Raw genomic sequence first — 16,485 nt, 5'->3', positions numbered from 1 at the left:
TTTTTTTTTGTGTTTGTGTTTGTGTGTGTATCGGTACTTCTATGCTCTTACTCACTTAGATGATGTATTGAAACATCCCTTACTTAGACTGACAATGATCTCGGATAAGTGATACTACAACCGATGCCCGGAAGCATCAATGGTAGAACCAACTTCGAAGTCGTACTCTAAGAAACTTGTTTCTAACTTTAACCAACCATAAAGTTTAATTAAAAAAAATTCTACAGCTTGGATTAAACTCAAATTAACATGTTTGTCTAAGTTGAATAGGTATCGTACTTAGACATTGTAATATTGATACCAAGGGGATAGAGTAACATTCATTCGCCCTTGGTGGATTCACCAGAAAAATTCATCACTGCTATCCTTCACAATCACAAAGCATTTAATTAACTACAAAATCAAAAAAAGTTTACACATATATTAACAGCTGACCACTATCTATCTAAACACAAAATACAATGAACAAAAAGACCGTCCTACCCCAATGTTCTTCCTACCACTGCTTTTCTAGTTAGTACGCTTGAAGACCTTCGCTCTTTTTCCAGCAGTACAAAAGCAATCTTCTCAACCATATGCATCCTCAATCCGAGAGGATAAACTAGTTTCTGCAGTTTCATCCCCACTGAAGCTACTCGGTACATCCATGGAAGGTCTACATCACATCAAATGCAACAAAAAAGATTATGAAACCGCAAATGCATTTCAGAAGCATATAGAACAACCAAACTCCTAAATTTAAGTCCCAAGATGAGGGAAAGGAAGAAACCATCCAGAATATCCAGGCATTCCAAGTTTATCATGTCTGGGATGGTTGGCAGTAGAACTGTAGAAGTTATTAGATGCTTCTTTTTCTCCACTTTACAAGACCACAAACACCCCCCCCCCAGACCACCGCACAGGCAAAATAAATAAGAAATACGAAGGCATGCACACTTATAATGGCACAAAATCACTGTGAGAATGGAAATACGTAATCGGTTTGGCCAAAGGAACAAGAGTTACTATGTCAGTACTGCTCATTTAGCAAAATGGATAATACTAGAGGTCCGATGATTAAATACAAACTAAATGGAACACTTCAATTGAATTGACCTTCTTTATGTTCCACACGATAAACCTGTTATTTTCAAGTATAAATATTAACCCATATTAGTTTGTTTTTTAGGTCTAAATTTGTAGTTTGATATGTTCAGAACCTTACATAAAGCTATATTATGGACCTTGCTTGCTTTTCCTCAACTACCAAAATGCTTGATTTACTACCAATGATTTCTAAAGTTAATCCCATAAAGTAATAACTAAAGCAAAGCACCATCAAAAGAAAATATCAAAAAAAAAAGAAAGAATTATTATGCACAACAAATAGCCGCAAGCATATGGAAAAAGAAAACACAATAAAGAATAAAGAGGAACATGCAAGATCACTTAAAAAGAAATGCTAGTATATGGACATGCAAGATCACAATAAAGAACAAGCAAAAACCCATGGGCATGTGCATATGCCAATGAATAGATAGATTAAGAAGGTAAAATTACATATTATACTGACCCTTTACTTGGATTTGTCAACAGACGCAATCTGGCATGTGATGCATTTGCCACAAAATCTTCTTGAGGAAATTCAAGATCGACCCGTTTAGCAACCTTCAAATATGAAAGAGGGGTGTCACAAGAAAAAACTGAGCATGTGATATGCATACTTGAGCAAAAGCCAACTAAAGCTTAAACTTACTCTCAGTTCATTTGTTGCATCAATTTTTACTCTGACAGGGTAATCCTTTCTCAGCTTCCATTCTCCACCAACGTTCTCCACCTGCACATAAGCAAAAGATGAAAAAAGAAGAATTTGAAGCCAAAACATTCACCAGGAAAACTGGCAAATGACAAAACGTGTGAGCAGAAACTATAAAGTCAATAATGACACCTTTTCCATCCTTGCAAATGGCCCTCTCTCATTACCCAAGGACTCACTGCACGCGCGTATGAAACTTGAAGTTTTAGGCAGGTTTTTGGCTTTGGGGTCCATGTGGATATGATGAGCATCATGTAACCCAGGAATTTTTTGTTCATTAGTAATTTTCCTACCATAGGGACCAGGATGGTTAGAACAAGAATCCGGCACCATCCTTTCAACCACAAGCTTAGAGCTCATCCAACTTCGTTTGCAATCACTGATAGCAGGTTTGTCAGCATAACCTTTGTAGATATCTAAAGGAAAGTCCTTGTCGGGAAAGGGGTTCGAACAAGAAAAAGAAGGCTTATATTTCGGTTGATGATGACATCTCCAGTCCTGTCTTTTGGACCCATGCACAGTGTTAAAGTTTGCACCCTCCATGTATGAGTCCTGAAAACTCAACATGGTATTATGTACTTCATTTATCTACAATGGAAGTAAACAGAAAAAGATGGATCTTAAAAAAATCACTTTTGAATAACATATCCATAAAAAAAGAGATGATATTCACTTTGTTAAATGTGACTTCCCATCATAAGTAATGACAAAATAGCTTCTAATTGAAAGAACTAGAGTGACTTTCATGGTACAAAGTACAAATAATTGAAAGCTACATCTATAATTCATTATATTGCCGTTCAACTAAAAGATCCATACACATTTGTATCTTAAAGAAATCTTGACAAGTGTAGAGAATTTCTCTACCTTCCAAAGTAATTTTAGGACAATTTCTCCTTTGTTTCACAACAACAAATAGTGGGGCCAGAGAAAGTTGCTTAAAACTGAAAAGCTTGTACCACTTTTTCTCTACCTTAACTGCTATAAATACTAGCAGCCTCTGAGACATATAGTCCATGAATAATACACAGAGCCTCCATTATCAAAGACAATACCCCGAATTTAGTTCTCTTTCAACAGGATTGCAAATGGCACCTTAGGAAGAAATAGTTTAACATCATATTTAGCTCAAATACTGATTGAACTAGTACAAATTAACTCTCAGTTATTGTGACCACTGTTTAACAGGGTCTTAGAATTACAGAATATAATATAAATATAGTTTGGGTGTCCATTATGTATGCTAAAACTTTGAAAAATGCATCAAGAATCCACTTACAATCTTAGGCTTCGACTGCTTCATCACTCCAGAGATATCTAAACAATGGGGCTGTCGGGAATCTCTAATATTGATTGGCTCTGCCATGCACTCAATAGAAGATATAGATGAGTTCAAATATTTCAAGGTTGAGGATAATCAAAGTTAAGCTTCAAGACTACAAGGGAAGCATATTAGCAAGAGTGCGCTCTCTGTTAGACTTGTCAATTCTGACCCAAACTCGATAACTTGACCCAACCAACCCGGACTCAAACCTGATTTAATCATAAAAGTCATCCCAACCCCAAATTGATCTGAGCCCGAAATGATCCAAACTCGTAATGATTTGACCTGAGAAACCTGAACTTGAAGTGCCCTGAACCCGCAATTGATTTGAACCCAAAATGATCTGGAAATTTTAAATCCCAAACTAAGTTGGAAATTGACCTGATCTAGATTGACCCGACACAAAACCAACCCAACCCGCCCAATTGACAGGTCTACCCTCTGTTGATAGAACCAGGACAACAGGTGTGGAGGTAAGGAGCCAAAGGAACTCGCATGCAAACAAAGGTATACCTAGGAGAGGGCAGTGCAGAGCTGTGCCAAAGCAGCTATCTCTCACTACTGCACCTTTTTATATTTCATGCTTTTACACCTTTTTGTGAATATTTCATCCTTTGAAGAAGCTTGTTCTACTCAAGCAGACACTTCTGATTTAGACTCAAATTCATCCATTTTTTTTCATTCTCATTTCTAAGCCACAAACCTAGGACTGTTATGATTATTCTATTTGCATATCATTTTTAATTAACCATTGATTGATGCATTTCTGACATCAAACTCCAATTGAACCTCTTGACTCTTAAACTTTCCACTTACCACAATTCAGTTACCAGATTGGTTTCACTTTAAAACATTGTTTCTTTGCTTTGGTCACTTATATGCCTTTGCAATTACAAAAAGCTTTCTCAAAGTATAACAAAATAAATGGTAAACAGTTGCAACAGATGACTTTCAGGACTAATGCATCCCATACTCCCAAAAGCAATTTTCATTTCAATTATACTTTCTCAGACTTCGCTTTTTGTACGTAAGTTTATCAACAGTGTTTTTAAATGCATTTGAAATGGACAATGAGGTGTGCCACAAGTTAAGCCTTTTAAAATTGCAGCAAGATGTCAAATATACACCTCATAGGAATATGCCTTTCTGACAATCATAAACTTCACCGCAGGGCTTACACCTTTTTTCCACAGACAGGGAATGCATATGCCATTGAAACATTATTCCTCTGCAGTTTTAACTCTCATCATTAAATAACTTGTAATAAAGACAATAAAACAAGAAAGAAAGATGCTTTTGAAATCAAAAGGAGAAATCCATGGAAACAAAAGAAAGACCAACGGAAAAAGGAAGGGGGTAGATATGAGGGTAAACGAAACAAATGGAGATAGAGGGATCAGAGCAGAAAAAATAAAAAAGAAAAAGAAAGTGAATGGGAGATTGAAACCATATAGGAAATTAGCTACTTAGTAATAAAGAAACATCAAGGAACAAAGTACATGGAATAAGAAAGTAAACATTCAAGGAAGGAGACGGAAAGGATTAAAAGATAAGATACAAAAGTATACATATGTGCAAACAGAGAAGAAAATAGTGAATAAATAATTCTGAGCATCTGGACTAAAATTATTTAACGGGATAGTCATGATGGTTTAAATTATCATTGATATTACTTGAATTAAGGTCTAGGCTCCTTAGTGGGGAGCGATAACTTTTTTTTTTTGTAGAACAATTTGTTTTGTTATTTATAAACTGCTATAAAATTGTAAAAATCATTATCTAAACTTTAAAAAAAAAAAAAAAACTTGTACACAAAAGGACTATGCCCCAATGCCTTAGGGCTTAGCCTCTCTCTCAAAGACTAAAGAGATTTCTCTTATGCATTTGCTTCTGACATCACCATGATCAGCACAGCAAATGCCTAAAGGCAGTAGAAAGAAGTTCAATCTAATTTTCTAAATTCAGAAGCTAATAAATGTTTAGCAGACAGAAAAACAATGCAACAAGCAATAAAAACAAAGAAATTTAAGCAACTTGTCTGCCAGAATTGTTTCATGATTCTATGAAAATTGTCAATATATCAAACAGATCTGGGTATTAGGCTTACCATTGACAGGATGGCCACTTGGGAACTCAAATGCACCTGGAGGAAGTGGATCAAATTGAATTCCGAGCACTGGACCATCTTCTCGATAATGCCTTCCCATCTGCCTCTTGACAGCAGTAATAACAGGATTCTCACTTTGACCCTTAACCTTCAAATATCCAGATGGCTTATAACCTACGCTTTTAGAACTCGAGTTTGTCTGCACAATTGCTCCATTTTGTGTAGGATTAGCTGAAATGTGCATGTCATAAGGATTCCCACTTTTCAAGAAAAGCTGATCGTGCAAAGACAGACTACTTTCAGAAGATGGATCCTCCATCTGAACACCATATGGATATTGATGACTTCTATGCTCGTATGTGAGGTCAGCAGCTGGAAACCCTTGGCCATGAATTATTCGACTTTCTACCTCCCTCAGATCAATATATCTGTAATCTCCCTGCTTAATACTGCCACAAGAATCTTGCCTGAGCCCGCTAACATGATCCTGGATAACACCACTAGAATAATCATGTTGCCCATTAGCGTAGTAGTCATCTCTCCTTTTGTCTTTTAACCTTCTGTGACAAAACCAACTAAATATCTGCTTTTGTGTCAACCCTAATTGAACAGCCAATTTTGCTTTCATTTCATCTGAAGGAAATCTTTCCTCTGTAAAAGAACCAAAACCTTTGGAAACAGAAAAAGCAAAACATTTCAATTAGAAGACAAGAATTATTACCTTTATAGAAGTTCTCAAGATATAACCTGGGCTGGTGTTTTTACCGCTCTTTTCTTGTTCACATCCAGAGAAACTTTATCCTCTTCAATCTGCACCTGACCTGAATCTAAAACGATAACAAAGAAATAGAAACAAAAGTATTAGACATGAAAAAAATTAAGTATAAAAGTGAAAAAGATTAGTTAACATGCTGGTATGCTTAATAATAGAAATCAGAGTTGTCACAGATATTTATAATGGATTATTTTCTATCAATGAGAAGAAGCATAATGGGTCCTAACCAACTACATAAAATATTGTAAAACAATGAAGAGGGAAACTCCGCTGAACTAAAATCTCATCCAAATAACTGAATCTGATGAACAATTTTACTATACTCCTTCAACCATTTGTACAGCTTCACATTTGTCAGATTATACTCTCCACAATCTCACTTTTACTTGCAATGATCCTCTTGATATCTCTATCATTTTCAGAAGTACCTCAAGTTACAACACCTTAAGAAAGTCTTAAGCAAAATAACTGCCCACATCAGCTAGCTCTAAAAACCATTTCTAGATATCATTGAAGACCAGTAAAAACCATTACACTAGAAAAGGAAGCACTTTTAAGGGTGGTATAACAGAATAGGTTATTTTTCTTGTTACAACCCATCAAATCTTACCTCCTCCAAGTCATCTCCAACATTCATAATAAATAACCAACAGAACAAATAGCACTTAAGAACAGGCACTGATAGTCCATACCTCAGGGATCTTGCTTTTTTTCCTTCTAAAGAAACATCAGTCAATTTTTAATTTTTTTCCTTCTCACTTAGCTTTCTAGGTCCAAACAATAAAAAGTATGTCTCTATTTTCAAGATTTTCCTAATCATTATTGTAGCACCAACATTAGTAACTTTCAAGTTCAGCCATTTTGGTAGGATAGGGTTTAGAGCACAGAAAAACAACAATATAACCCCAAAAAAATTAGAAAAGAATGGAGGAAATATCCTAACAAAAGACTGGATTTTATGGCCACAGTAACATATGAAAAGAACCAAGGAACATAAGTTCATCTGAAAATTCAGCCTCCTAACGTAAGACATGATAAGTTTCAATTTAACATACAGATAATAATACAATTCAACCTCCGACCAACTACATGGTCTTACAACTACATTGCCTTCCTAAGCCATTAACTTCGTGAAATTTCTTGAAATTGATGTTACCTAGTATTTCCTTCCACTGGGTAACTTTTGCTTTACCAACAAAGCTCTAGCACATCTCAACCAATGTTCTAGAGAAATAACCTTTAAAAGTCCTTTAGGAACATCTTGAAGTGAACAAAATGTTCATATTCATGGATCATTTGCAGGTTTATTGAAGCATGAAGAAATTCTCAAATCTGTCGGCTGAAGGTATTCGCATAATTTCTCATTTGACAGAAAATTTCTCCAACTATGGAACAAAAGAAATCAGCTTATACAGATGACCGGAAACACCAACAGCATGATTCACAGAAGATGCTACACATTGATACATCCCTATCAATAAAAAAATATTCCAAGGTCCATTATAGAAAGGTACTTTCAATCCGCAGTTATAAGAACATTCCAAAAGAAAACATGCAACCATTAGAAACAAGGACTGGAATATTCATGGATCAAGTAACTTATTGCATAAGCAAAGCCATTGAAAATTTTGTATATTTTCAAGTGATAGAAAAACACTAAATCGTCACAAAAGCAGCAGTCAGAATGAGTTAGGTAAAAGGTTAGGATCTTCCCTCCCTCAGTTTGAATCTCTCTATGTACCCAAAACAATCTTAAATCATTGAAAGAAAAAAATGCAAGCACTGGAGACTTTTTTTTTCTTTCTTTTAGTAAAAAGATAGCTAATACTTTCTTTTTTCATTTTTGTTGGGAAAAAAATCACGTCTAGAATATAATAATTCTTCCTCCATTTTCTCAAAAACCAAACAGCCCCAATGATACGTTTATTGGCCAGAAATCCCTCTATGCATGCAACTATCTAACATATTACAGTAAACCCACACTTAGGAAGCCAAACTTGTGAACAACCCAAAAAATCTCAAAATTGAAAGCATCCATGAATAGAAAACTAAGAACCCAAATCTTAAATGGTTGATCTAAGATTGAGAAACGAAAGCTTCTACCTCCCATTGTTTCTGACATATATATATTCTGGTCTGGGAACCCTTTGCTTTTCTTCAACGTTTTGTCCTTTGATTCGACCTTAGAAAAGAAACCTCCATTATCGCAAAGCAAAATCTGGGTTTTCAAATGCAGAAGCTTTTACGATTCCAAGATTTTTATTTCTTTTAATTGTTACATTTAAGTTTACGTTTTAATTAAGTTTGTAATGAGAGAGAGAAAGGGAAAGGGAAATTCTGGTAGAAGAATGAGAAAACAAAGAGATTGCTTTTGGGTGGAACTTTCTGTTCTATTTTTGGTGTCACTTTCCATATTGCTTATGTGATTCAATTAGAGTAGGATTTAATGTTTGGGGGGTTTTGTTTGAATTAAAACCCAGTTTGGGGGTTTTCTTTTTTAAAGTTATCTCTAGTTTTTTTCCCGGAAAAATCAAATATAGTTGTCATAACCAGTTGTAAAATGAAAGCAAAATCAAATCACAATCTTATTTTATTTGCAATTTGTTTCGGATCTTTTCCTCTTTAATTAAATCCGCAAATATGTCTTAAAATCTGAAACCAAATTATTCAAATCCAAATATATCTAAATCTAAATGCTCTAAAATTAAAATTTTAAAATAATATAAAATCAAATAAAATTTTAATTTTAACTAAAGTTTATTCATAACTAAAGTTTAATCCAAACAAACTAAATATAACAATTTCACAAAAATCTAAATATTTAAACATAAAATTTCCAAACAAATTAAAACTTAAATAACAATTCCAAAAAACTTAATTAAGAGCATGTTTGGTTGGGTGTATTGGATTAGCCAATACACCCCTAATCCGTGGCCCCACCGATTACCGTGTTTGGTTGGCTGTATTGCCCTAATACGGGCCTATTACGTTCCGCACGGATTCCCCATTTTCCCTTATGCAGCGCCGATTTGTAATCCCTTCCAAAAGAAAGGATTACCTAATCGGTCCTCTTTTACCCTCCCAAGCCTCTCCCGATCTCCACCCACCCTCTCCCTTCCAGCATCGACAAAAGCTGCTAGCGAACCAAAGCTCCAACCCGTCCCGACTTCCATCTTCGCATATTTCTCTGCTAAACGGTCTCAGATCTCCGGAGGCATTGAAGCGGCAAGCGAGTAATCTCCAGCCGGTCATCATTTCTCATCTTGGCATCTTTCCTCTCTGCATGCATTAGTGGGTGTTGTTGCAATTTTTTTTTTATAAATACGATTGCGATTGTTTCAGTTTCTTGGTAAATCGGCATAGGGTTTCTTGCTGGTTATGATTTTTTTTCATTATTTGTTTGCCTGCATTATTTGCTGGTTATGGTTTCGTTTCAACACTAATCGATTTCCCTTTTCTCATTACAGGTTCTTTGTTCTAACACTTCTTCATTGCAATCGTCCCGATTTGCTCATTACAGGTTAGTTTTCCATTTGTATTCATGGTTTTGTTTGTATGTTTTCCCCGATTGCAGGTTTGTATTGCTGTAGCAGCTTTTGTTGTTTCTGTTTTGTATGGTTCTGTTTTGTATGTTTGTATTGCTCATTACAGCTTTTGTATGATATGAACTGAGGAATCATATTTGTATGATACATCCATTGACTTGTCTGGTGAGTGGAAGAATAGAAAACTTAAAAAATTTCCCCTTTTGAATCTGATTTGATTGGCTTGTTGGTCCTTTCTGTGGACCAAATCTCGTAGTGGTACACTATTTGCATGTTAAGAAGGGCAAAGTTTTAGTGATTGGATGATGTATGGAAGATGGTTGGAGAATGGAAATAATATGAGCAATTGGATAGACTTCTGTGATTAGCAACAAATGTCTCCTTTTCAACTACAGGATAACACTTTGAGAAAATTAATAAAGGTTTTATTGCAAGAGACATTCTACTCTAGGTCTATATATCTCTGTAAACCTCCTGGACTAAAAAGAAAAGGGGGGAAGGGGATTAGTTATTTAGGGCTTTTCTTGTTCTATATGATATTAGATTCATGATATGTTCTATCTTGTTTTTCTCACATTTTGGCTGATCTTTTGATCTAATTCATCTCTGGAGATTTATGGACTGAAGGGTCAAATGGCTGGCTGGCTTTTAAAAGTCTGCATTAGTTTTATTTACTTTGCACTGATCCAAACGTATCTTTGCATCAAAAGTTCTGCATTAGTTGATGGCAAGGAAAAAATGCTGGTTGTTAGTTATTTATTTCCAAAACCGAAATTAAGCACAACCTAATTTAGGCAAAAGGAATGGTGGAAGTCTGGTGATGTTTTCTTTGGGCTCTTGGCAACCAATTTTTTGTAAACTAAGGCATCTTCAATGTAGTAGCTATTATCAGTTTCGTTTTGACTAGGTGGTCGAAGTTGGTTGATCTGGCTAAGTAGAATAGTGGCCTCTAACTGCTAACTATAAGATAATTTCCTTGCTGGGGGATGAGACAACCATTCCCACGAAGATTGATGCCGTACTTTGATAACTGATGTATGCATAAGTTAAGTTGAAGGGATTGGAAGGAGTGAATTACAAGGTTGTCAGCATCATCGAAGATATCCAATCCATATGAGATATTTAGGATTAGTTTGGACCAAGTTAATTCATGACTAGCACAAACCAGCCTGAATTATGCTAGTGGATAAATCATTGGTTTTCTAAGAACTCTGTTGTTAATATATTCCAAGGTTCCTCATCCCAAGCATGGGTTATGAATCTTCTTAAAATAATTCCACCAGCTTCTGAACCACTCTGTGTTGCTACTAATATGATGTTAAAGGAAGCTAAAATGTGCTGAATGTTGCTCTTTCTTTTAGAATTGTGGTTGCAAGCAGTTCTGTGTTTGCTGCCTATTGTTTAGGGGCTCTTGGGAGTGTCATATTGGGCATCCTTTGTCATGTCGTTTTTTATTTCTATTTTTTGTTTCTCTTGTTTCTCCTTATGTCTGACCTTGTTTCCATTCTTGTTTATTGATGGATATTTTCTTCCATAATGGTTGTTTCCTTTTACTGTGGTTTTTTCTTGTTTCAGAAAGACCAGTTCTGTACTCTAGAATTAGTGATTCAGCCTGGAGGAATTTCAGACTTCCCCATCAGGTATTCTTTCATCCTTCACCTCTTCTTCTTCTCACGGTCCCCATTCCTTATGCATTTGACTTGCTTTTCCTCAGATGATGTCCCCAGCAAACAATACCGGGCCTTCATCTGACTCACAGATAGATTTCTTAGCTGAGCTTCGTCGTGCAATTCGAAATGGCAATACCGACAACTGACTACTGATAAAGTGTGATAATGGCAGATGTGGACTTATGAAGAACTTCATGAACTTTGCACTCGAAGTACCTGTTGTATGTGTTCATTAGTTACTGAAATCAAATGCTACTTATTTGGGCGATCGTATTATTCAGTGTAAAGCATGGTCCAGGCATTTGTTTATGTCCTGGTCCTTGGACATGTAATTTAGATGAAAACGTTATGAAATCTGTCAGCTATACAGTGTTATATTATTACTCTGGAAATCTAAGGTGGTGTTTTTATTCTCTTTCCTTTTATGAGACAGTAGTAGGGGAGGGGTATTTTGTTGCCGGACCTGTATGGATTTTGATGAATGCAAATCTCTGTTTAGTAAATTTGAGCTGTTGTTCTTTTTAAGACTGATCATTCATATCTGTGTTTTTAGGGAGGAATGACTGCTAAAGTGAATCAGAGTTGTATTGTTAATTCAAAACTTAAAGCTGCAGTGCCCTTTTTACTCTTTTGTTCAACCTAAAGGTTTGACATGATGATGGGAATTGATATTTGCTTTTCTAACATCGCCCTAAATTAAGCATCTAAAAAGATTCATTTTTCAAATCGTAGAACAATTATGAATTGGAAAATTTTGTATGAGAGCATTATATTCAGACATGAACAATATATAAGAATATCAATTATTAAGAATATTATGATTTGAGTAAATTCATATAAGAATATTGATTATTAAGAATTTTATTAAATTATATATTTTAATTATAATATATTTAATAATAATTATGTTTAAATATGATTAAATTATTTATTATTGATATTAATAATCTTATTAAAATTTAAATAACAATAACAATAATCATTTACCAAAACAAATTTATGCTAAGGGTATTCTAGTCATTTTAGTTTTTTCCATTATGCTATTACACCTCTATTCCATTCAACCAAACACAAGAATATTATTACGCCTCTATTCCATTACATTCAACCAAACAATTGATTTGCTATTACACCTCTATTCCATTACGCCTCTATTCCATTACAGCGAACCAAACGTGCTATTAATATCTTAATATTGTATTCCAACAAAAATTAAGCAGCCAAGTCTTTGGGTTTGAGAATCGAGGGCTGGAGGTCTTTACTGGGGAAATTTTAAATTTTGGCTTTTGGAAATTGAGAGTTGAGGGCTTGGGAATCCATCTAAAGAAAATTATTTTTTTATTTTCATTAAAAATTATATAAAGCATAATAATATTTATTTTTATAGTATTTGAATTTTCATATTTAGATTTTAGATTTTAAATTTTAAAATAAATTTTATTTGTCGAAACCATTTTTTTTGAAAAACAAAAATTTTATGTTGTCGACTTTAAAAAATGAAAATTGGGAGTCGCAACCAATCTTTTATTGAGGTGTGATTGGATCACCTAAAAAAACAGCTTTGGTCTACGAGTTTTAGAAAAACGGATCCGGGAGTCGGTATGTACGAAGAAGGATTAGCACCCTCGTAACGCCCAAAATTGGTACCTAGTTAATTAATTAATTAGTGTCTTAATGTCGAAAATTTGAAAAATATGATCCTTAGTAAAAACGTTATTTATTAAGACTCCTCTCACTTCGGAGAAATAAAATGTCACACCCAATGCATTAGGGCACAATATTCTACTTCCTCAAAAATGAGTTTGTCCAAAATACTCGTGTAATAAAATTTAAAAGAATATTCATTTGTTTAAGATTTATAAAGAAATCACGGCCCAATACGTTAGGGCACAATTTCTCAAAATTCTAAACATTGAATATTTCCTTTATTATCTTTTAGAAAAGATCCTCATTTCGAGAAAATAATGCGTCACATCCAATGCGTTAGGACACAACGTGTTGAATTCTCAAAAATGATTTTTATTTATGTGTTTAAAAAAATCTCGATTATTTAGGGTTAACAAGGAAAACCGAAACCCAATACGTTAGAGCTCAATTTTTTCGAAAATCCCAAATATCGAATATTTGCATGACCTTGAAAACCTTTGAACAAAACGGTCATAATGTTTTGACGAAAGTAAATATATCTTCTTGTTTTAAAAAGAAATGATAAAATGCTAATATACAACATAAAACAAACACTTTAATATGAATTATATATGTATATGTATTTACAAAATATGTATATATATATAAGTGCAATATATAAGTAAATTTGAAAATATGTGTATGCATATATTTAAAAAAGCATATAAGTATACATAAAAAGGAATGAAATATATGAAAAAAAACTTATAGTAATTTTAAAAAAAATATGTATGTATATATGTATGCGAAAATTGTGACAGTAAGATAAAAAATATATAAAAGTATGTATATGGGCATATATTTACGGAATAAAAATGTATAAGTATATATAGGTAAATCATGAAAATATGTATGTGTTTAAATATTTATATATATGTACAATAAATATGTTTATAATAATTTAAGAATATAAAAAAGGGTATATATATACTATAGAAAATGAATGTATATTTTAAATTATAAAATATGGGAAATGTATGTGTATTCTAAAATGTGTACGTATATTTATATATATATACATTTGTAAAATAACGAAGAATAATATAAAAAAATAAGTATACGTATGTACATATTTACAAAAGTAAAAAAAGTTTTTGAAATTAAAAATATAAAAGTATATATATTATATAAAAAAATGTTTGTATGTACATGAAAATAATAATTACAATATCAACAACAACAACAACAACAACAACAACAACAACAACAATAACAACAACAACAATAATAATAATAATAATAAGGAGAAAATAAATTTTTAAAAAAATAACAAACTGTAAAAAGGGACCAAATAGTTGAAAAAAAACTAAAATAACAAGGAATAAATGAAATTTAAGCGAAATAGTGGGCTAAATCGCGATATGCGAATTACATGGGGGGCCAAATTGGAAATAATCCGCCTCCCCAAAACGGCGTGCAGCGATATGGGCTGAAATGAACAAATGTAGAAACATTCAGGCCAAATTAAAAAGAAACAACTGGTTTAATAAAACATGGCGCAAAAGAGGGAGGGCTTGTTGCGCAATTTCCCATTTAGAGTGGAAATGCACGGACCCAACCTGCAGGTTGGGTCGAGCGCGGATTCCTCCCCCCCAAAACGGCGCCGTTCTGTATTTGCCTTAAGGTTAAAAAAAATCAAAATTAAAAGAACACTTCAGATCCATTTTTTCTAAAAAAAAAAGTTCTTTTTAGGGTTTCTTTAACCCCTCAATGCCGCCGTTCAGCCCCAGCCTTCCTTCAATCTCCGACTGCGACGAAGCGACGAGGGTTCGACGGCGTCGATAAGGTAAACTTTAGCCTTTCGTTTCTTTTCTTAAATAACTAGTAGATATTAACCAAAAAAGAAAAAAAACCGAAAAGAGAATAAGCAAAGAAAAAAAATAAAAATCGTTAACAATGGTGTTTCACCTTTTATTTTCTGAATTCTCAGTAGTCTTTTTCTCTCTTGTATTTTCGTTTTTAATTTTTCAATACAATGTTTTTGCCCCCCCTTTTACAGTGTATTAAGATTGCTTTTATAGCAATCATGAAACAAGAAAAAGTAAAAAGAAATCTTTCTATATCTGCTTGATTCGATTTCAATATTTTCTTGCCATATATTGCTTTGTTTCTTCTTTGCTTTGCAGGTACGAGGCTCGTGCGAGGCGGTACGGATGCTTGGTGGTTGTGGCGGTTGAAGATTAGAAACCCTAGGGTTTCTAATGATTTTGGGCCATTGGTTTTGGACCTCTGTAGTTTGGTTTGGCCACATCGGCCCATTTGTATTTTGGGCCTTTTACCCGGGCCAAAATCGTGTATTACAGCTGCCCCTCTTTGCTCGTTATCGTGTAACAGGGACGAAGCAAAGACTTAAAATATGCCCAATTTTGCCCGGTCGTGCTGGACTCTGGTACTCTTCTTCTTCAAGTAGCCTCATTCCTTCCTACTGCATCTTTAGAGGTATAGGAACTAGCGCTTCAATCTACTCCACTGCAACTTCAGGGAGATAAGACTTATAGCTTCGGCTTGATCTGCTGCAACTTAAAGATGAATTTGATGCGATCTGCTCTACTGTAATTTCAGAGAGATAAGATCCATCATTCTAATCCACTCCGCTACAACCTTAGGGAGATAGGATTTGTTTATTTAGTCTGCTCCACTGCAACTTCAGGGAGATAAGACTAGATGCGTTCTGCTCTCTGCAACTTCTGAGAGATAAGATCTAAGGTTTTAATCTGCTTCACTGCAACTTCAAGAAGATAGGATTATCGGCTTTAATCTGCTCCACTGCAACTTCAGGGAGATAAAATTTACCATCTTCAATGTTAGGGAAACAAGATTCACCGTCGTAGTTTCAATCTGTTCCATTACACCGCCAGGGAAGTAAGATTCGCCGTTGCGGCTTCAATCTGCTCCACTATAATGCCAAAGAGATAAGATTCGCTGCCCCCAGCTTTAATCCGTTCCACTTCAGGTAATCCAAGCCTTAACGCCAGGGAGATAAGATTCGCCATCACGGCTTCAATCTTTTCCATTGCAACATCAAGGCGATAGGACTGATGTCTTCAATCTGCTTCACTGTCGGTGCAGGAAGGCAAGATCTGCTATTTTCCACCTACTCCACTGCTGCTCAGGGAGATAGGGTTCACGATCTTCAACCTATTCCACTGCTGACCAGGGAGATAGGACCTACAATCTTCAATCAATTCCACTGCTGCCCAGGGAGATAGAATTCTCAATTTTTAACCTATTCCACTGCTGACCAGGGAAATAGGATTCACAATCTTTAACCTATTCCACTGCTGTCCAGGGAGATAGGGTTCTTTAATCTATTCCACTCTTGCCCAAGGAGATAGAATTCTCAATCTTCAACCTATTCCACTGCTGATCAGGGAGATAAGATTCACAATATTTAACCTATTCCACTACTGTCCAGGGAGATAGGATTCACAATCTTTAACCTATTCCACTGCTGACCAGGGAGATAAGGCTGGGGTCATCAATTTGCTTCGTTGTCGGTGCAGGAAGGCAAGATCTGCTATTTTTAACCTGCTCCGCTGCAACCCAAGGAGGCAAGGTTGGTGTCTTCGATCTGCTTCGTTAT

General features: G+C 34.8%; 1 protein-coding gene and 1 long non-coding RNA gene across 8 annotated transcripts; one reads left to right on the top strand and one right to left on the bottom strand.

The window, feature by feature from the left end:
• Positions 1-211: 211 nt before the first annotated feature.
• Positions 212-8,468, bottom strand: LOC107954321 (uncharacterized). Of its 7 annotated transcripts, none has more exons than XM_016889847.2 (9): positions 8,105-8,431; positions 7,158-7,472; positions 5,992-6,053; positions 5,227-5,895; positions 3,075-3,154; positions 1,928-2,383; positions 1,736-1,816; positions 1,553-1,647; positions 212-655 (listed from the first exon to the last, which is right to left on the bottom strand). In XM_016889847.2, exons 4-9 carry the CDS (start codon positions 5,852-5,854, stop codon positions 568-570), a joined length of 1,428 nt encoding a protein of 475 aa, XP_016745336.2. In that variant the 5' UTR covers positions 5,855-5,895; positions 5,992-6,053; positions 7,158-7,472; positions 8,105-8,431; the 3' UTR covers positions 212-567. The 7 variants fall into 7 exon arrangements, with proteins under 7 accessions (XP_016745336.2, XP_016745335.2, XP_040953585.1 ...); XM_016889846.2 differs by having other exon boundaries at positions 5,227-5,877; positions 5,948-6,053; positions 8,105-8,430; XM_041097651.1 differs by having other exon boundaries at positions 1,928-2,347; positions 8,105-8,430.
• A 1,216-nt stretch (positions 8,469-9,684) lies between these two features.
• Positions 9,685-11,608, top strand: LOC107956682 (uncharacterized). Its single transcript, XR_001700197.2, has 3 exons — positions 9,685-9,711; positions 11,122-11,186; positions 11,261-11,608. It is a non-coding gene; the product is annotated as an uncharacterized lncRNA (long non-coding RNA).
• Positions 11,609-16,485: the final 4,877 nt, after the last annotated feature.

Source organism: Gossypium hirsutum, chromosome D07, assembly GCF_007990345.1.
Source record: "Gossypium hirsutum isolate 1008001.06 chromosome D07, Gossypium_hirsutum_v2.1, whole genome shotgun sequence".
NCBI lineage: Eukaryota > Viridiplantae > Streptophyta > Magnoliopsida > Malvales > Malvaceae > Gossypium > Gossypium hirsutum.
This window is presented reverse-complemented; position numbering and strand designations above follow the sequence as displayed.

Excerpts from the sequence above, each read along its gene's own strand:
- LOC107954321 (XM_016889845.2), bottom strand. The coding sequence starts at position 5,854 with ATGAAAGCAAAATTGGCTGTTCAATTAGGGTTGACACAAAAGCAGATA. Across the intron at positions 1,817-1,927 it reads CATTTGCAAGGATGGAAAAG|GTGGAGAACGTTGGTGGAGA; the intron begins GTGTCATTATTG and ends GCTTATGTGCAG. Across the intron at positions 656-1,552 it reads TTGACAAATCCAAGTAAAGG|ACCTTCCATGGATGTACCGA; the intron begins GTCAGTATAATA and ends GATGTGATGTAG.